Genomic DNA, 16245 nt, shown 5'->3' with positions numbered 1-16245 from the left:
CCACAATGCAAACAGCTAGGTGGTTCCGCCTTTGAAGCGGATTGCCTGCTCAGAGAGGTGGCTAGGGGTGCCCCTCTGAAGGAAGCGAGAGACCCCAGAAGAGTGCCCCTCTGGGACTTGTTCCTGGTGCTGGATTTCATTCGAAAACAGCCCTTCCTACCATTGGGGACTATTCCTTTTGACATCCTCACCCTCAAGACCACTTTCCTTCTGTGGCTGCCCACAGGCAGTCGTAGAAGTGAGCTGCATGGGCTTAGTGGAATGCCACAAGATCTGGCCTTCCACAGAGATGGTTCCATCACTATTCGTTTCCTTCCAGAGTTTCTGGCTAAGAACCAAGACCCTGAGGTTCCTTCCCCCTCTCCGAGGGTCAGACCTTTGTCTGATATTCTTGCCCAAGATGATGAGGATAGGCACCTGTCCTGTTCGGTGTCTCAAATATTATTGGGATAGGTCTCGCCATAGGCGTTCTTCTCAGAGGTGTCTGCTCATCTCCCTCAATGAGAATTACAAGAAAGACATTGCTGCAGGCACCATTTCCCGCCAGGTTTCCCAAGTCATTCGTAGAGCCTACTCTCATGCACACAGGGATATCAGCTGTCTTCATCCCAGGGCACACGAAGTGCGGGCCATAGCTACTTCGGCTGCTTTCCAGCACTCAGTGCCAACGCAGCATGTCTTGGAGGCAGCCTTCTGGCCGTCTGAGAATCCCTTCATCAACTTCTACCTCAGGAATTTCCGTATGACCAGGGCTGACGGTTCCAAGGGGATTTCCTTTGTCGCGGCTAACACTGCCGTCTCAGTTACAAGGGCTCCCCATATGAACCAGTAGGCGTTGCCCTCCTCCATTTGCTTTAAATTCTGCATCAGTTTGACATGGTACAGTATATGACACCAAAAGGAGGAGTTTGTATTATACTCCATGTTTGGTGTTAAATATACTTACCATGTCAAACTCGAATGCCCGCCCGTCCGTCCCCGCGTCTCCGCCGTGGTTCTCATGGGGCATTTTTGTTCATGGCCACGGAATGATTAAGCGCTTATAGTTTTTAGAGGCGTTTGATTGGCTGAGAGCGGTGGGCCCGTCTTTTCACTGTTAGCCGCGCGAAATTTGGCCAAGCAGAGCAAACCAATAGGCCTAGTTTGCATCAGTTTGACATGGTAAGTATATTTAACACCAAACATGGAGTATAATACAAACTCCTCCTATTTCTGTCAAACTCGTAACATTGTACACAGTTCATTAAACCTGGTCTGTCCCTTCCTGATTTTAACTTACAATGATTATGTGTGTGCCCTGTGAATATGGATTCAGATTGTTCATGAGTAATAAAGTCAGAGTATTTGGTTTATTTTTTAGTGTATTGAAAATAAATTGACATAGTTCTGAAAATAGACAGATTCTTAAATCTAGCTAAGTCAAAACCTACTTTTCTTGCATCATTTGTTTATTTTATCAATGTTTCATAAATGATGACCTGGATTTTAAGATATTGAATATGATAAAGAAAAGTGGGGTGTTTTTTTTTAATAACAAAAATAAAAGCTGAATTGGTCCAGATGCGTTGCATGTATGTTAACCTTTATGTTTGACTGAAACTTAAAACACTGTTTTGGAATTTAGTTTGATAATAATTCATAGTTAAACATCTGTCATAGTTATAAGATACATATGAAAATGTATGTGTGTGTGTGTGTGTGTGTGTGTGTGTGTGTGTGTGTGTGTGTGTATATATATATATATATATATATATATATATATGCCATATGTGTTTTGATCAGATGATCATGAGCAATGAGTCCTCTGGAGACAAGCTGGAGTTCACCATTGATCGCTGGCTGTCCTTCAGAGAGAAGGAAGGGGACATTGTGTTTGAGGCAGCAGCAGAGTGGCCCAACGAAACACCGCTGTCAAGTGGGTACAGTTGTGTTTGAGAGGTTATGTGACTGTGGGTACCGTTGTGTTTGAGAGGTTATGCGACTGTGGGTACCGTTGTGTTTGAGAGGTTATGTGACTGTGGGTACAGTTGTGTTTGAGAGGTTATGTGACTGTGGGTACAGTTGTGTTTGAGAGGTTATGTGACTGTGGGTACCGTTGTGTTTGAGAGGTTATGCGACTGTGGGTACCGTTGTGTTTGAGAGGTTATGTGACTGTGGGTACAGTTGTGTTTGAGAGGTTATGTGACTGTGGGTACCGTTGTATATAAGAGGTTGTGTGACTGTGGGTACCACTGTGTGTGAAAGGTTGTGTGACTGTGGGTACCACTGTGTGTGAAAGGTTGTGTGACTGTGGGTACCACTGTGTGTGAAAGGTTGTGTGACTGTGGGTACCACTGTGTGTGAGAGGTTGTGTGACTGTGGTACCACTGTGTGTGAAAGGTTGTGTGACTGTGGGTACCACTGTGTGTGAGAGGTTGTGTGACTGTGGTACCACTGTGTGTGAGAGGTTGTGTGACTGTCGGTACCGTTGTGTGTGAGAGGTTGTGTGACTGTGGTACCACTGTGTGTGAGAGGTTGTGTGACTGTGGGTACCACTGTGTGTGAGAGGTTGTGTGACTGTGGGTACCACTGTGTGTGAAAGGTTGTGTGACTGTGGGTACCACTGTGTGTGAGAGGTTGTGTGACTGTGGGTACCACTGTGTGTGAGAGGTTGTGTGACTGTGGGTACCACTGTGTGTGAAAGGTTGTGTGACTGTGGGTACCACTGTGTGTGAGAGGTTGTGTGACTGTGGGTACCACTGTGTGTGAGAGGTTGTGTGACTGTGGGTACCACTGTGTGTGAGAGGTTGTGTGACTGTGGGTACCACTGTGTGTGAAAGGTTGTGTGACTGTGGGTACCACTGTGTGTGAGAGGTTGTGTGACTGTGGTACCACTGTGTGTGAAAGGTTGTGTGACTGTCGGTACCACTGTGTGTGAGAGGTTGTGTGACTGTGGGTACCACTGTGTGTGAGAGGTTGTGTGACTGTGGGTACCACTGTGTGTGAGAGGTTGTGTGACTGTCGGTACCACTGTGTGTGAGAGGTTGTGTGACTGTCGGTACCGTTGTGTGTGAGGAGTTCTGTGACTGTGGGTACCACTGTGTGTGAAAGGTTGTGTGACTGTGGGTACCACTGTGTGTGAGAGGTTGTGTGACTGTGGGTACCACTGTGTGTGAAAGTTTATGTGACTGTCTGTTGAAGAGGAAGCAGTTGAGCAGGAGAGGACTCCTCTGCAAGCTCCAGCACTGTTTACACCATCCCCTTGGCACACAGATACACATTTAGGCATTACCCCATATACAGACAAATGCATACACACATGCACTTGCAGGCATGCGCACACATGCATGCATACTCGCACATGCATTTATGCATGCACACACAGTTTTTTTGTTGTTATTCTTCTTCTTTGTCTTTATCATTTTTTATCATCTTTTTTTCAGTTGTTTTGTTGTTGTGTTGTTTTCATTTATTTGTTGTTGTTGTTTTTCTCAGAGTTCTTTGTCCGTTGTCTCCTTCAGAGCACAGATACCTGGTGAAGACAGTGACCCCGGGGGACTCTGACGCGGGCACCAATGCCGACGTTCACCTGACTCTGATGGGGAGGCGGGGGGACTCTGGACGCAGGGAGCTGAAGCACAACCTGGAGCAGCGCACCAAGTTCCAGCCTGGGATGGTCTGTTGGTTCTTCATGCTTCTGGCTGTGGCATCTTGCCTCTTTTTTTTTTTTTTTTTTTTTCCTTTTTTCTTTTATTTCTTTTCTTATATCTTCTTCTTCGTCGTTCGTGGGTTGCAACTCCCACATTCACTCATATGTACACAAGTGGATTTTTATGCGTATGACCGTTTTTACCCCGCCATGTAGGCAGCTATACTCCATTTTCGGGGGTGTGCATGTTTGGTATGTTCTTGTTTCCATAACCCACCAAACGCTGACATGGATTACAGGATCTTTAACGTGCATATTTGATCTACTGCATGTGTAGCACCTTTCCTTTTCTCTTTTTTCTTCTTCTTTTTTTATGTTTTCTTCTTTTTTTCTAATAGAAGAGTATGGCTGCTTGCAAGTTTGAGCCTGGAATGGTTGGTTTGTGTATCTTCCTGGGGCAGTTTTTTTTTAAATTTGTTTTGTTTTTTAACTCACAGAGTTGTTGTTCTTTTCTCAATTTTTTGTTGTTGGTTTTGTGTTGTTATTATTCATTTTTTTAATGGAATTCGGTAAGTTTTAGCTTGACTTGGTTTGGTAATGCATCTTTTTGAAACACTTTTTCCCTTTTTTTTTTTCAACTCACATTCATTTCATCACCTTTTTCGTATCACATAGATAGATGTAATCACCACTCTGCCTGCTCTTGTCCAGAACTGAGCACAGGATTTTGAGGATGCAGGGGAGACTGCACCAGTTGTTTGCATAGCTAGTATATATCAGTTTACAGTAGAGGCTTGAAAACAGACGGGTTCATGGACACTGACTCAGGACTCTAGACTGAGGGCTTTTGTCTATACACAGGTACAGAAATCAATTCTTCCACATGTGCAAACATGAAAATAATGACTTTCAAGCAGGAAATAGATGGAAGGTTGGAGCTGTTTCTCAATTGTATAGAAAGACCATGTAGATAGCAGTTGTAGACATTGCTTTTTCTTAAAATAAATTTTAATCACAATAACAAAACAACAAACATTAGGGAACAGTTAGAGAATGGAGCAGTGTCAGCATGTGTGATCTCCTTGGATGGTTGACCTCATTGCTGTTTGGCCTTGAGGAATGTAGGTGTATGAAGACACCTAGCTGGGGTGGGATGGTGTTATGCTTGACAGACAGACAGACACATTGATGAAAAAATAAAATAAAATAAAATAAAAAGAAATGTGTGCTGTGCATAGAATGAGATGAAGGCACGGTGGGGTTTTTTTTATGCTGATACACAGTTAAGAAAAAAATTCTAATTTAAAAAGTAAGCAGTAAAAACCATCTTTTTTTCATAATGTCGGTGTACCCAGACGGATTCTTTCATCATTGAAGCCGTGGATCTGGGACGACTGGAGAAGCTGGTGATTGGTCTGAGCGGCACAGGGTTCAGGTCATCATGGAAACTACAGTGTGTGATGGTCAGGGTGTCAGAGAAAGAAAGCTACGTCTTTCCCTGGGGGAAGTGAGTGCCCTGCAGAGAGTGGAGTGTTTGTTGTCCAGCTCATTGTGTGGTTGTGCAGACATATCTTTTCTTTTTCTTGTTTTTTCACCATGTGTTTCTCTCCATTTATTCTTTGTGTATTTTTCTGTATTCTTTGCTGGTAATGTGTGAATATTTTAGTGTTTTTATATTTTGTTATGCCCACTGGTGGAAGCACTAGGACATAGGAAGTTCTCATTCATTATGTATTGGCAGCATGAGGAAATTCTTGTTCATTTTGTATTGGCAGCTTGATATAGTTCTTTGATCCAAGCATTGTTGTGACCCAGACAAGAATTTTTGGGATGTGCACCCAAAGCCATAACAAAGTATGACCCTAAAGGGTGCATACTATTTTTATTTTACTCTTGTTACTCTGTCTTCCTTTATTTCCCTTTTAAATTTGTTGTCATGCGCAGTCCATCGATTTTCTTCACTCATGGAAGAAACTGTCTTCATTGTTTGCACATACATATCTTCCTTTGTTTCTCACAGATACCTGAATGACGAGACTCCTGTAGCGGAAATCTCTCTGGCTGAAGTTGTGGATGACTTCACTGATGCAGAAATCGATGGCTTGACCCCACGAGATGATCAGAGGAGTTTGTGACCTTTTCGGCCGTGTGCCTGTTGGAGACTTACTGATGAGACAGGAAGTTTCAAAGACAGTTGGAAACAGGAACATCATTGCTTACGTTTTTGTGTAGATTTAGATACAAAATTGTTGTGAAAATTATCATGCATCTGTTCATGAAGGAATATTGTGTTTTCAGTTTATATTCAGTTGTAATAACTTTTACTGCATTAGTTCATATACATGTATTTTTGATAATCATGCATTACCCATACGTATATGTGATTGATCTGTCGTGATTGCCGTTTTCATCCAGCAGTCAGCAAGCCAATGCTTTTGTTCATTGTGTTTGGTGAAGTTTGTGAGCTAGGTGACCACGTACAATGCTTTGTGTCTTACAGTTTGCATTGTTTTACTGTTTTCACAAACTGAATTGTTTTGATTGTTTAGTGTTTTGCAGAGAGTATTGTTTGCATTGTTCACTGTTGTTATGTTGTGTAGTGTTTTCATTAGAAATTGGAATGGAGAGTTTGCTGGGGGTTTTTTGTTTTTATTTATTGTTTTAATTGTTGCAGATCTGTTTCTTAATGATAGCAAAGTCTGTTTCAAAATTGCTGCACAATCTGCTCCAAAATGTCTGCAAGGTTGTTCCTTTTTTTCTTTTTTCTTTCTTTTTTTTTTTTTTAAATCTGTTTCAAAAGTGTTTCAGAATCTGTTACAAATTTATTACAAACAAATCTTTTACAATTTGTTGCTAGTCTGTGTTCCACAGTTGTAAATATGAAACTGACATGTTATGCCTTGATTACATGAAGAAACAGTTGAGATGAGACATACTTGTGATGTACTGTTTCAATGCACATAGACAGTGGCCAAGAATTGTGACATTGTCTCAACTATTTTTTCCAGAGAATTGTACAGTTTGGTTGTGATACCCATATTTGTACAAATAAGGTTGGAGGTTGGAACCCTAAGTGACAAGCTGTATTGATTTGAGTCCAAGAAAAAGTGATAGTTTTAATTGAATGTGGTGTTCATAATTCCTTCTGACTAATGTTAGCAAGATATTGTGAATTATATGAATAATGTAACAGAAAAGAGTGCCCCCAGTTTCACCAAAATGTGACTTGATGTTTACATTATTTTTTTCAGCTGACCTTGATCAATATCAGGGTGATTTTTTTCAGGCATAATGTCTTCTCCGTTTATCTACAATACTGAATCCACAACAGCATTCATTGTTGCCTGTTGATCAACTTGTATTTTGTATTTCTCAGATAGCTCTGTGCTGGTGTATTCAAAAGTGGCTCAGTTTACTTTGGTGACCTTCAGGAACGTGTTTTTTTGTGGATGTGCTTTGAAACCAGTGACTCCAATCATTCATTGGCAGCTGTTTGTCGACAGTGACTGCGCTCAAGCTGCAAGACCTTTAGTGCTCAGGTAGCAAGGCTGTTTCCCTGACATTGATGTAAATAGCACAGAGCTTTGTTTTTTCTTTCTTTCCCTTTGTTCAGTGCAGGTTCGATGTTTGGAGAGCGAGGATGAAGAGTATTTGCCCAAAGCTGAAGTAGTGAGGAGTGATTGAGACAATCCGGTCGGGGCGATTCCTTCTTTGACATGTGAAAGAATTTGTTTTTGTTGCCTGGCATTTCCCATCACTTTGTTTATGTTGTGCCGATATACAGACCAGTTCTTCTTGACACTGATCATCAAAGATATGGATGTGGTGGATAAGCTGTTTGTAAGCAATGGATACACAATTTGTACATCCGGCGTTTTGTTGCTGATGTTACAAATGCACATGCTTTTCATTCATTCATTTAGCGTGTAAGCCCAGCCCACCACTGAGGTCATATCGGGGTTGTGATGTGGTATGTTATGCACACCCCTGAAACATATCTTTGTGCATTCATCTTTCAACACACACACACACACGGATGCACACACACACACACTTCCACACACACACACACACACATACACACACGTACGTGCCTCTTAACTTGTCATTATGTCACTGTCACACAACACACTTACACACACACACATACACACACACACGTGTCTCTTAACTTGTCATTATGTTACTGTCACACAGTTGAGTGTATTTTCTGGTTGTGCACCTTTAATTAAACAGCTTAGACAGAAGTACATGTAGTAATAATGAAAACTGCTTCGCCGTCTTCGCCGAATTTTTTTGTCAAATTAAGCAGTCTTCGCCGAAAAAAAAATCGCATTTTTTTTTTATATTATTATTTAAAAAATAATAAAAAACAAACCCGATCCACATTAGCTTTGCGCCTTTTGCACTTCCGCTGTTGTCAAATCCAAGATGGCGTCGTTCGACGACAACGTGGATCAAACGAAATTCAAAACAAAAAGAAAAAAGTATGTGAGTAATTGGAGGAGCGAGTGGCTGCAAAAAGTTGTTTGTGAGCGAAGAGTTGGCGATGTCATTCAGAAAAGAGAGAAGGATCAAGAGTTCGAAGTGTTTTGTGAACCATGCCAAAAAGTGATAGACTTCAAGTTGCGTGGATTCGTCGCCATCAAAGACCACATCATGCGATCAGCTCATCAACAAAATGTCACGGCTTTGAAGGGAAACTCAACCCTTTACGGTAAGTTTGTCATGTGATTCCTGTTTCTAAGATTTGCTTGTCGATTTGTAATCCAAATTATTTAAAATGTGTATATTTATTTACTGTTTGGTGAATGGCTTTGTGTGGATGGTGACTCACTGAATGAATGCGCATTGACTGATTGAGTTGTGTTGCAAGGATTTTTATTATTATTATTATTATATAATATTAATATATAATATATATTAATATATAATATTATTGTTATTAATTATTGTTATTTATTTATTATTGTTATTGTTTTTATTTTTTTTTGGTTTGTTCTTGTTTCTGGAACAGAATACTGTAATTACTAGTTCAAGAGGATTTGGTTTAAATATTTTAAAAATGTATGACACTTAAAACACATGATTCAATGATTCATACACAAACATAAACCTATACATTCACACACACACACACACACACACACACACACGCGCGCGCGCGCGCACATACATGTACACATATTATATCATCACATGCACTGTTAATGTAAGTGTTGAATTTAATGAAGGCTTGGTAATTTTTTTTTTTTTTTTTTTTACAGGAAGCTCTGTTGACGAAAAACAGAGTTCCTATGCTGCTCCACCACCATCCCTTCCACACCATGAGCCTACAGCTTCCGCAAGCATACCATTTGGCAAGGATTCTGCTCCATCTCCATCTCGTTCACAAGTGCTGTCAGGGTTGGAGTCAAAGAACAGAAAACGCAAAATCTCTGTGCCTTCTGCTGACATTCGGGCTTTTTTCACAAAGCCAAAGGCAGCCAAACTGGATTAGTTGTCATAGTTATTTCCTGTGGCCTGCTTTGTGTATACTATATATCCCAACCTTTTTTTTTTAACTACAATTACAAATGATTGTACCTGTGTTACATGTGTGTTTATAGTTTTTAAGACTTTGTGGTTCACCATCCTGGCAAAGACTAGCAACACATGCTACTGCTCCCTCCTCTTACTAAATAGATAGACACAGAAGATTTTTTTTGTGGCATAACCTCATGCGTGTTTTCAAATGGTGAACTGTGTGACAACTTCTTCCAAAATCATGGCACAACAAAACATTTGATACAAACTATAAAGTATGCACAAAGTATGCACAGTATGAGACTGACCTGTACAAAGAATGTACATACTATGAATTTAATCAAAAGACTTCAATGTAGCATCAAAATAGTTGAAAAGAAATTAGAGTTTTCAGAGAGCAGGACAAATCTGAGTGCATTCTTCGGCAACTATACCTATGTGTGTGAAGGTGCATCAGAGTGAACTGTGGATACTGCTGGTTTATTGTTTTAAGGAAGACTGACTTCATCAATAAGCTGGTGTTTTACATGTGATGTTGGCGGAAGGTTAAACTAACAGGAAGAAGGTTGCTGCAGCATAGATGCAAGGTAAATTGCCTTTGTCCTTTACATTTTTAATTTGTTAATGTGTATGATGCTGGTTGAAATAAGCATGGGTCATTACCTTATATGTTCAGTCATTTGTATTTGATTTATGGCATTATATACTACTACATATTTACACTTTATTTTAGGACCCTAGTTCTTAAAATTTAAGCAGCTTTTGAGCATTTGTTCTGGTTTGATTTTTTTAGAGCGAAAGGGGGATAACAGTGTTTTTTTTATACATTTTTATGCCCATATTATTCTTAAAAAAGCTTCAGCTTCAGGGGGCTCCGCCCCATGACCCCCGCCGGGGCGTTGCCCCTGGACCCCACTGGGGGCCTAGCGGCCCCCAGACCCCCGGCAAAAATCTTCTCTTTTTTTGGGGAAACTAGTTTTCATCCCTGATGTAGCCAATCTGACATGTTTATAATGATTGTGCCAAAGCCAAATGCCAGTTTACCACAAGGTATATATATGGATGTATAGATAGATATATAGAGATATACAGATATAGATATATATATAAGATATATATATCTGTCAGCTTGGAGTGGTTGTCATGTGATGTGTACTTCATTGTTTCATCATGAGAATTAGACTGTGTGTATATTGTTGGAGTTGAACTGGGTTTTTTTTTTGGGGGGGGGGGGGGGGGTGTGGTTGGGGAAGGGGGGGGGGGTTGATAGGAAAAAAAAAAGCCTTATATTGAACTCATTTCTTAGACTGTTGTTTTCAGCCTTTCTCCCCCCCTGCATGTAAAGAAACTGGTTGTCAACTTTTAGTATTTTATTATTTTCCTTTTCCATTGCCAAGAATTTCATATTTAATCATTTTCTTTCATTAAAATCATTAGGCCTATCATCTAGTATTTTCTTGTGTCAACATCTTTCAAGGACCTCCTACAAATTGGGGTTGCAGAGCCACCTTCAAGTCTATCAATGGTTTTGCTAAGATAAAATTACCTTTTTCAGATGCTAAGGATGACCACATTGTGTCAACACTGTCCTGAACTTTGTGTGACTTTCTAATCTGATCCTGTCTAGATGAACAAGCACTAGAAGAACAGACTATAATAAAGAATGTTCAAGTGACTTCGTTGTGTTCTGAACAAGGCAGTTACTTCTCCTGGTATGTGAAATTACGGTTATATCATTGTTTTAAGATTACTGAATGTATTGTTATAAAATCAGTGGTACTGATTATTGCTGCTGTTAAAGATACTTACAATGGTTGAAACCTGCTTTAAAAAAAATTCTGCTGGTCATCAGTCTTAAGATTAGGGAATGGGTCATTTTGCACTTACGTCTGCTTGAAGAAACTATTTTGTAAGCATAGAAGCCTGCGATATTTATTCTAATATGTTAATGATAATGTGATTATTTGTTATCTTTTAATCTTAGTATACATTTATGCACTGTTATGCGAACATGTATTTGCTTACACACGTTGCAAAGAAGTACCAGACTCTCATCCCCTTCAGTATGATGTGTACCTCATAGTGCGTAACTGGCAAAACATGTGGATGTTTTCAACTCAACTACACAATAAAGATGTATGGTTAATCATGTTAAAGATGTATCATATTGTATTACTATTCTACATTTTCAACACTTTTCCAAATATTGCTGTTAATGATTTATTTCAGTCAGGTTATATCTTTCCTTACATCAGTATTTCTGTTGTGTTACATATGTATTTGAATATCTTTTTTGTAAATTCTTAAATGATTGTTTTTATATGTAAAATATTCTAATAACAGTGTGAAGCATTCTGTGATATGTTACTTCTTAATTTTGTTTTCTGATAGATAAACTGATTTGTTTGCATGTTGGTTTGGACTGTTTGAACATGGGAGTTATGGTAGCATGGCTGTTTTCAGAGACAAACTGCACACATTCAAGACATCTGGAGATTTGGTAGCAGAAAAGAATTTTCTGTGGTGTGTGGTATGTTGGTTCGGTGATTTATTTAATTTAGATTTTCAGTTTTTGGAATCAGATTTTGTAAGTTAAAGAATTACCATTCACCTGTTTTGAGGATATTGTCTCAGTATTCATTGTGTCAAAAAGAAGTATTTACACCATCGAGCATTGTAGAATTCCATCCTCTAAATTTTTGTTTAAAAGTTGACAACGACATGCATCATCTTGTAAGTGTTCACTCAGACAATTTTCACTCAATGAGACCCCACCATTCAATGGCATTTTCCTCTTTTGTCAAAGTAAGTACCAGAAAATCCATCAGAGGCACATTTCTGTCTTAGCAATGAGTAGCAAGAGAAAGACATACTCCTGTCCTGGATCATTTCAGATAAGGAATTGCTGGAAATCTCTGCCGTGATACTCTTTGTCAAGCGCAGTGAGGCTAGATCCAACATAAACACACAATGTCCAAGAGTTCATACCCAGTGTTTCCCATCAGCTCTGACACAGGTACATGAAAGGTGGATGAACAGATCAGAAAACTAGCTCTGAAATTTGTGTTAAAAAAGGAAATAAATAAAGGTCACTCAGAGGCATACAAAATGACTCAAAATCGGGCAGATGTGATGGATTTCAGATTGGATGTATCTGGTAACTTAATGCAAAATTGTATTGATATGGCTTTCCATAAAATTAAACTATTTTTTTAAAATCGGCTGTGTTGTTTTGTATTCAAACACATTATATTGGCCGTGATATTTTACTAATTCTGTGTTTTTACATCATTAGTCTGCATAATGGCTTTAAAGGATTATGTCTTATAGATGTATCACTGCATGTTGACAAGTGATTTGCTTGCTGGTTACAAAATATTCATTCCATCTAACTCAAAAACCTGTATTCTCTTTACCTGTGTTAGTGGGAAAATTAAACATATTTTGATTCAGTACAGTCTTTGTGTTTGTGTGTGTGTGTGTGTGTGTGTGTGTGTGTGTGAATATATTTGTTGGTCTTCAAGCCCAGTATTTCTGTTGCTGCAAAAACTGAACTCATTTGTTCACAATATTACTTTGGTCAGCCTAAAGAAGACCGCAATTCTTTGTACATGCAAGTGAATGATTTTGTACATAATTCTTTGTCTGCACCAGTGCTCATATGGCTGACAGTGTTTGGGTCATGTAATAGCTGATTATTCGTGTTGTTTACATGCATTTTGTGTCCTCCTTCTGTACCTTTCAGGATCCACAGTCATAGGATACAAGGATTTAGCTGAGTGTTTTGGGGGTTTTTTCTGTGTGTTTTTGTTTTGTTTTTTGTTGTTGTTGTTTTTTTCCAAAATAGATCCGTTCTTTGTGTTCCCTTGCGGGAACCTTTCAGAAGCCATTGGATTATGATTTTCTTTATGATAATGAATCAGCACAACTATCATAACTGGTATTTTTGTGATTATCAAATGACACAATAATCATAACTGGTATCTCTGTGATAATAAAACACTACAATAATCGTAACTGGTATCTCTGTGATAATGAAACACTACAATAATCATAACTGGTATCTCTGTGATAATAAAACACTACAATAATCATAACTGGTATCTCTGTGATAATAAAACACTACAATAATCGTAACTGGTATCTCTGTGATAATAAAACACTACAATAATCGTAACTGGTGTGACGGGGTGGTAAGGTGGTGTGGAGAAGGTGAAGACAGGTAGAAGGTGTTAGCAGAAGAGAGCTGCAGCCAGGCAAGGTAGACTCGGGAAGGCAGTGCGCTGGTTTTCTTCTTTTATTTTCTCAATCTTCCAGGCCAGGAGAGTTCTCCTTTGTCTGGCACTCGCTCACTCCTTATATTCTGTCCCGCCGAACCGCAAAGCCAGCGCCGCGAAGCAACTCACGAAACCGGCCCTCCGCGAGCCTTGAGGGGCCAAGCTTGTGTTTGTTTGACCAATTTTAGCGGCTTCTGACTTTCAGCTCGGGGAACTAACATAGACATATTATATATCACACAAAACTACAAGAGACGAGCATTTTCTTAAGCTAAACCATTTTCTACAAAATTAATGTAGTTAAAAACTGTAAACAAAAAGAGTCACTGAATGAACGAGCTTTTAACGAGTTCATGTATCATTTTTGTACATTACAACAATTATCTCTGTGATAATGAAACACTACAATAATCATAACTGGTATCTCTGTGATAATGAAACACTACAATAATCATAACTGGTATCTCTGTGATAATGAAACACTACAATAATCATAACTGGTATCTCTGTGATAATAAAACACTACAATAATCATAACTGGTATCTCTGTGATGTATCTAAGCCGTACCAACACTGACTGTCTCAATACTTCCACCTGTGAACAGATTTACCCTGAGGACAGATAGCAAATGGGTCATTAATCCGAACACTTCATATTTCTGCTGTTGATATGACATATGATGAAACTGTCCCAAAAAAGCTGGAAGAGAATCTTGCACTACATATACATGGGTGGGAATATTCTGTATTATTCTAGTATTGGCATTAGGCATATATATATATATATATATATATATTGTTGTTGTTAATATAAAAGTGGTGCCAGGACCCTAGGCACAAACTTTAGTTTTACAAAAATCAGTCACCTCCTCCCATGCAAAATTGCACAACACTTAAGGAGCAAGTTGGTAGAATGGTTTTAGATGCTGATCTGCCAATACAGTCCTCCATGAGGGTCTGGGTTCGATTCCTACTCTCGCCCTTTCTCCCAAGTTTGACTGGAAAATCAAACTGAGCGTCTAGTCATTCAGATGAGATGATAAACCAAGGTCCTGTGTGCAGCACGCACTTGGCACACTGCAAAACAAAACCTATGGCAAAATATATATGCATGCACTCAAGGCCTGACTAAATGCATTGGGTTATGTTGCTGTTAGGCATCTGCCTAGCAGATGTGGTGTAGTGCATATGGATCTGTCTGATTGCAGTCATGCCTTCTTGAGAAATTTAAACTGAAACCGCACAAAAGTGAATTCAGTGGATCCTGTTTGCTGTCACTGAAGTTTCCACTCAAGCTGGATGTGCTGGTCAATCCTGCTATTACACTCAGATGTAGTTTTCTCCGTATCTCAATAACTGATTCAAAAGGAAGCCCTTATTTTCTTTGTGCTCAAGAGTTCAGAGTTTGGACAGTTTATTCCTCTGACAATAATGACATGATAGCCATAAAACATGTGTATAGAAAAGCTGACATACTTCATTACAAAGATAAAAGATATGGAAAAGCTGACATACTTCTTACAACTGTAGCTTTCTAAAGTCTGCTTGGTCGCTTGTTGTGGCATGTTACGTTTATGTCACATACTGCAATGGCATATGAAGTGAAATATCTGCAGTGGGTTGGTATTCTCTCAACCCACCCCTACCTCCACCATGCAAACTTGTTTTGAGTTTGTTTTGTTGTTTTTCTTTCAAATATGTTTTTGCACATTTGTCATACTTTCATAACAGAGAGGCTGTTTCTACATTTTTTCTACTTCTCTGTTATTCAGTATAACAGAACTGTTATTATCATTCAGAATAATATGTAAAATACTGATGATTACAATGAAACATCACAAACCCACCCCCACCCCTACACACACTCCCACCCCTACACATAATTATGTACACTTACACACACGCTTGCACACACACACACACACACACACACACACACACACTCACTCACAGTTGAAATGTAAAAACAGACATTACAATGACAAGAAAACTATTGCATTTGAGATCACACCTCAAAAAAGTCAAAGAATAATGGAAGAACAAGCATTTTAATTTATTTATGACAATTTTGTTTACATGAGAAATATAACAAATGATGGCGTGCAGTTCAGTTCAGTTACTCAAGGAGGCATCACTGCATTCGGACAAATCCATATAGGCTACAACACATCTGCTAGCCAGACGCCTGACCAGCAGCGTAACCCAGCACACTTAGGCCTTGAGAAGTAAAATAAGATAAACAAATAAATGGATCAGTCATTAAATTAATGAATAGATGAATTCAAATGATAAATAAAAACAGAACAAAACCAAATAAAATGCAATAACAAATAAGCAAATAGATAAAGAAATAAAATAAGATAAAATAAATAGTAGAAAATAATATTCTGTGCGAAAACAACACAATAAGACAATCTGCAAACGTTCTTCAGCAGTCATTCAGTATCAAAACACACACATGTGGTTCCTGAGATTTCTCATTTTCTGTGTTCATCTGTAACAAATTAGCATCCATAACAATAAATAATAATCATACTCTTCAGCACACACACACACACACACACACCACCACCACCACCACCACCACCAAATGCTTGTGCACTTTGTTGTAGAAGGCCACGTCTTCGTTGTCATAAAATAATCACCAAATGAGAATGCAGCACACCAGTTTCAACAAAGAAATCGTAAAGATGATTTTCCAGAACAGATTTTTACATGTGAAGATCTATCTAAGCTTTTAAATGAGGGTTTGTGATGGAGAAGAAAGCTTTAAAACAAATCAACAGTCAAGAGTGTTTGTTTATACTACACTGG

At 39.0% G+C, this 16245-nt stretch overlaps 1 protein-coding gene across 1 annotated transcript in view; it reads left to right on the top strand.

The window, feature by feature from the left end:
- Nucleotides 1-10360, top strand: part of LOC143280081 (uncharacterized) — a 197780-nt gene extending 187420 nt beyond the window's left edge. The window contains 4 exon segments of the mRNA XM_076584590.1: nt 1783-1915; nt 3501-3655; nt 4984-5135; nt 5649-10360. Coding sequence (XP_076440705.1) covers nt 1783-1915; nt 3501-3655; nt 4984-5135; nt 5649-5763 — 555 coding nt within the window. The 3' untranslated portion in view covers nt 5764-10360.
- The last annotated feature ends 5885 nt before the right edge of the window (nt 10361-16245 follow it).

Source organism: Babylonia areolata, chromosome 3 (assembly GCF_041734735.1).
Source record: "Babylonia areolata isolate BAREFJ2019XMU chromosome 3, ASM4173473v1, whole genome shotgun sequence".
NCBI classification, from domain to species: Eukaryota; Metazoa; Mollusca; class Gastropoda; order Neogastropoda; family Buccinidae; genus Babylonia; species Babylonia areolata.
The sequence above is the reverse complement of the archived record's forward strand: the minus strand, read 5'-3'. Positions and strand labels throughout refer to the sequence as shown.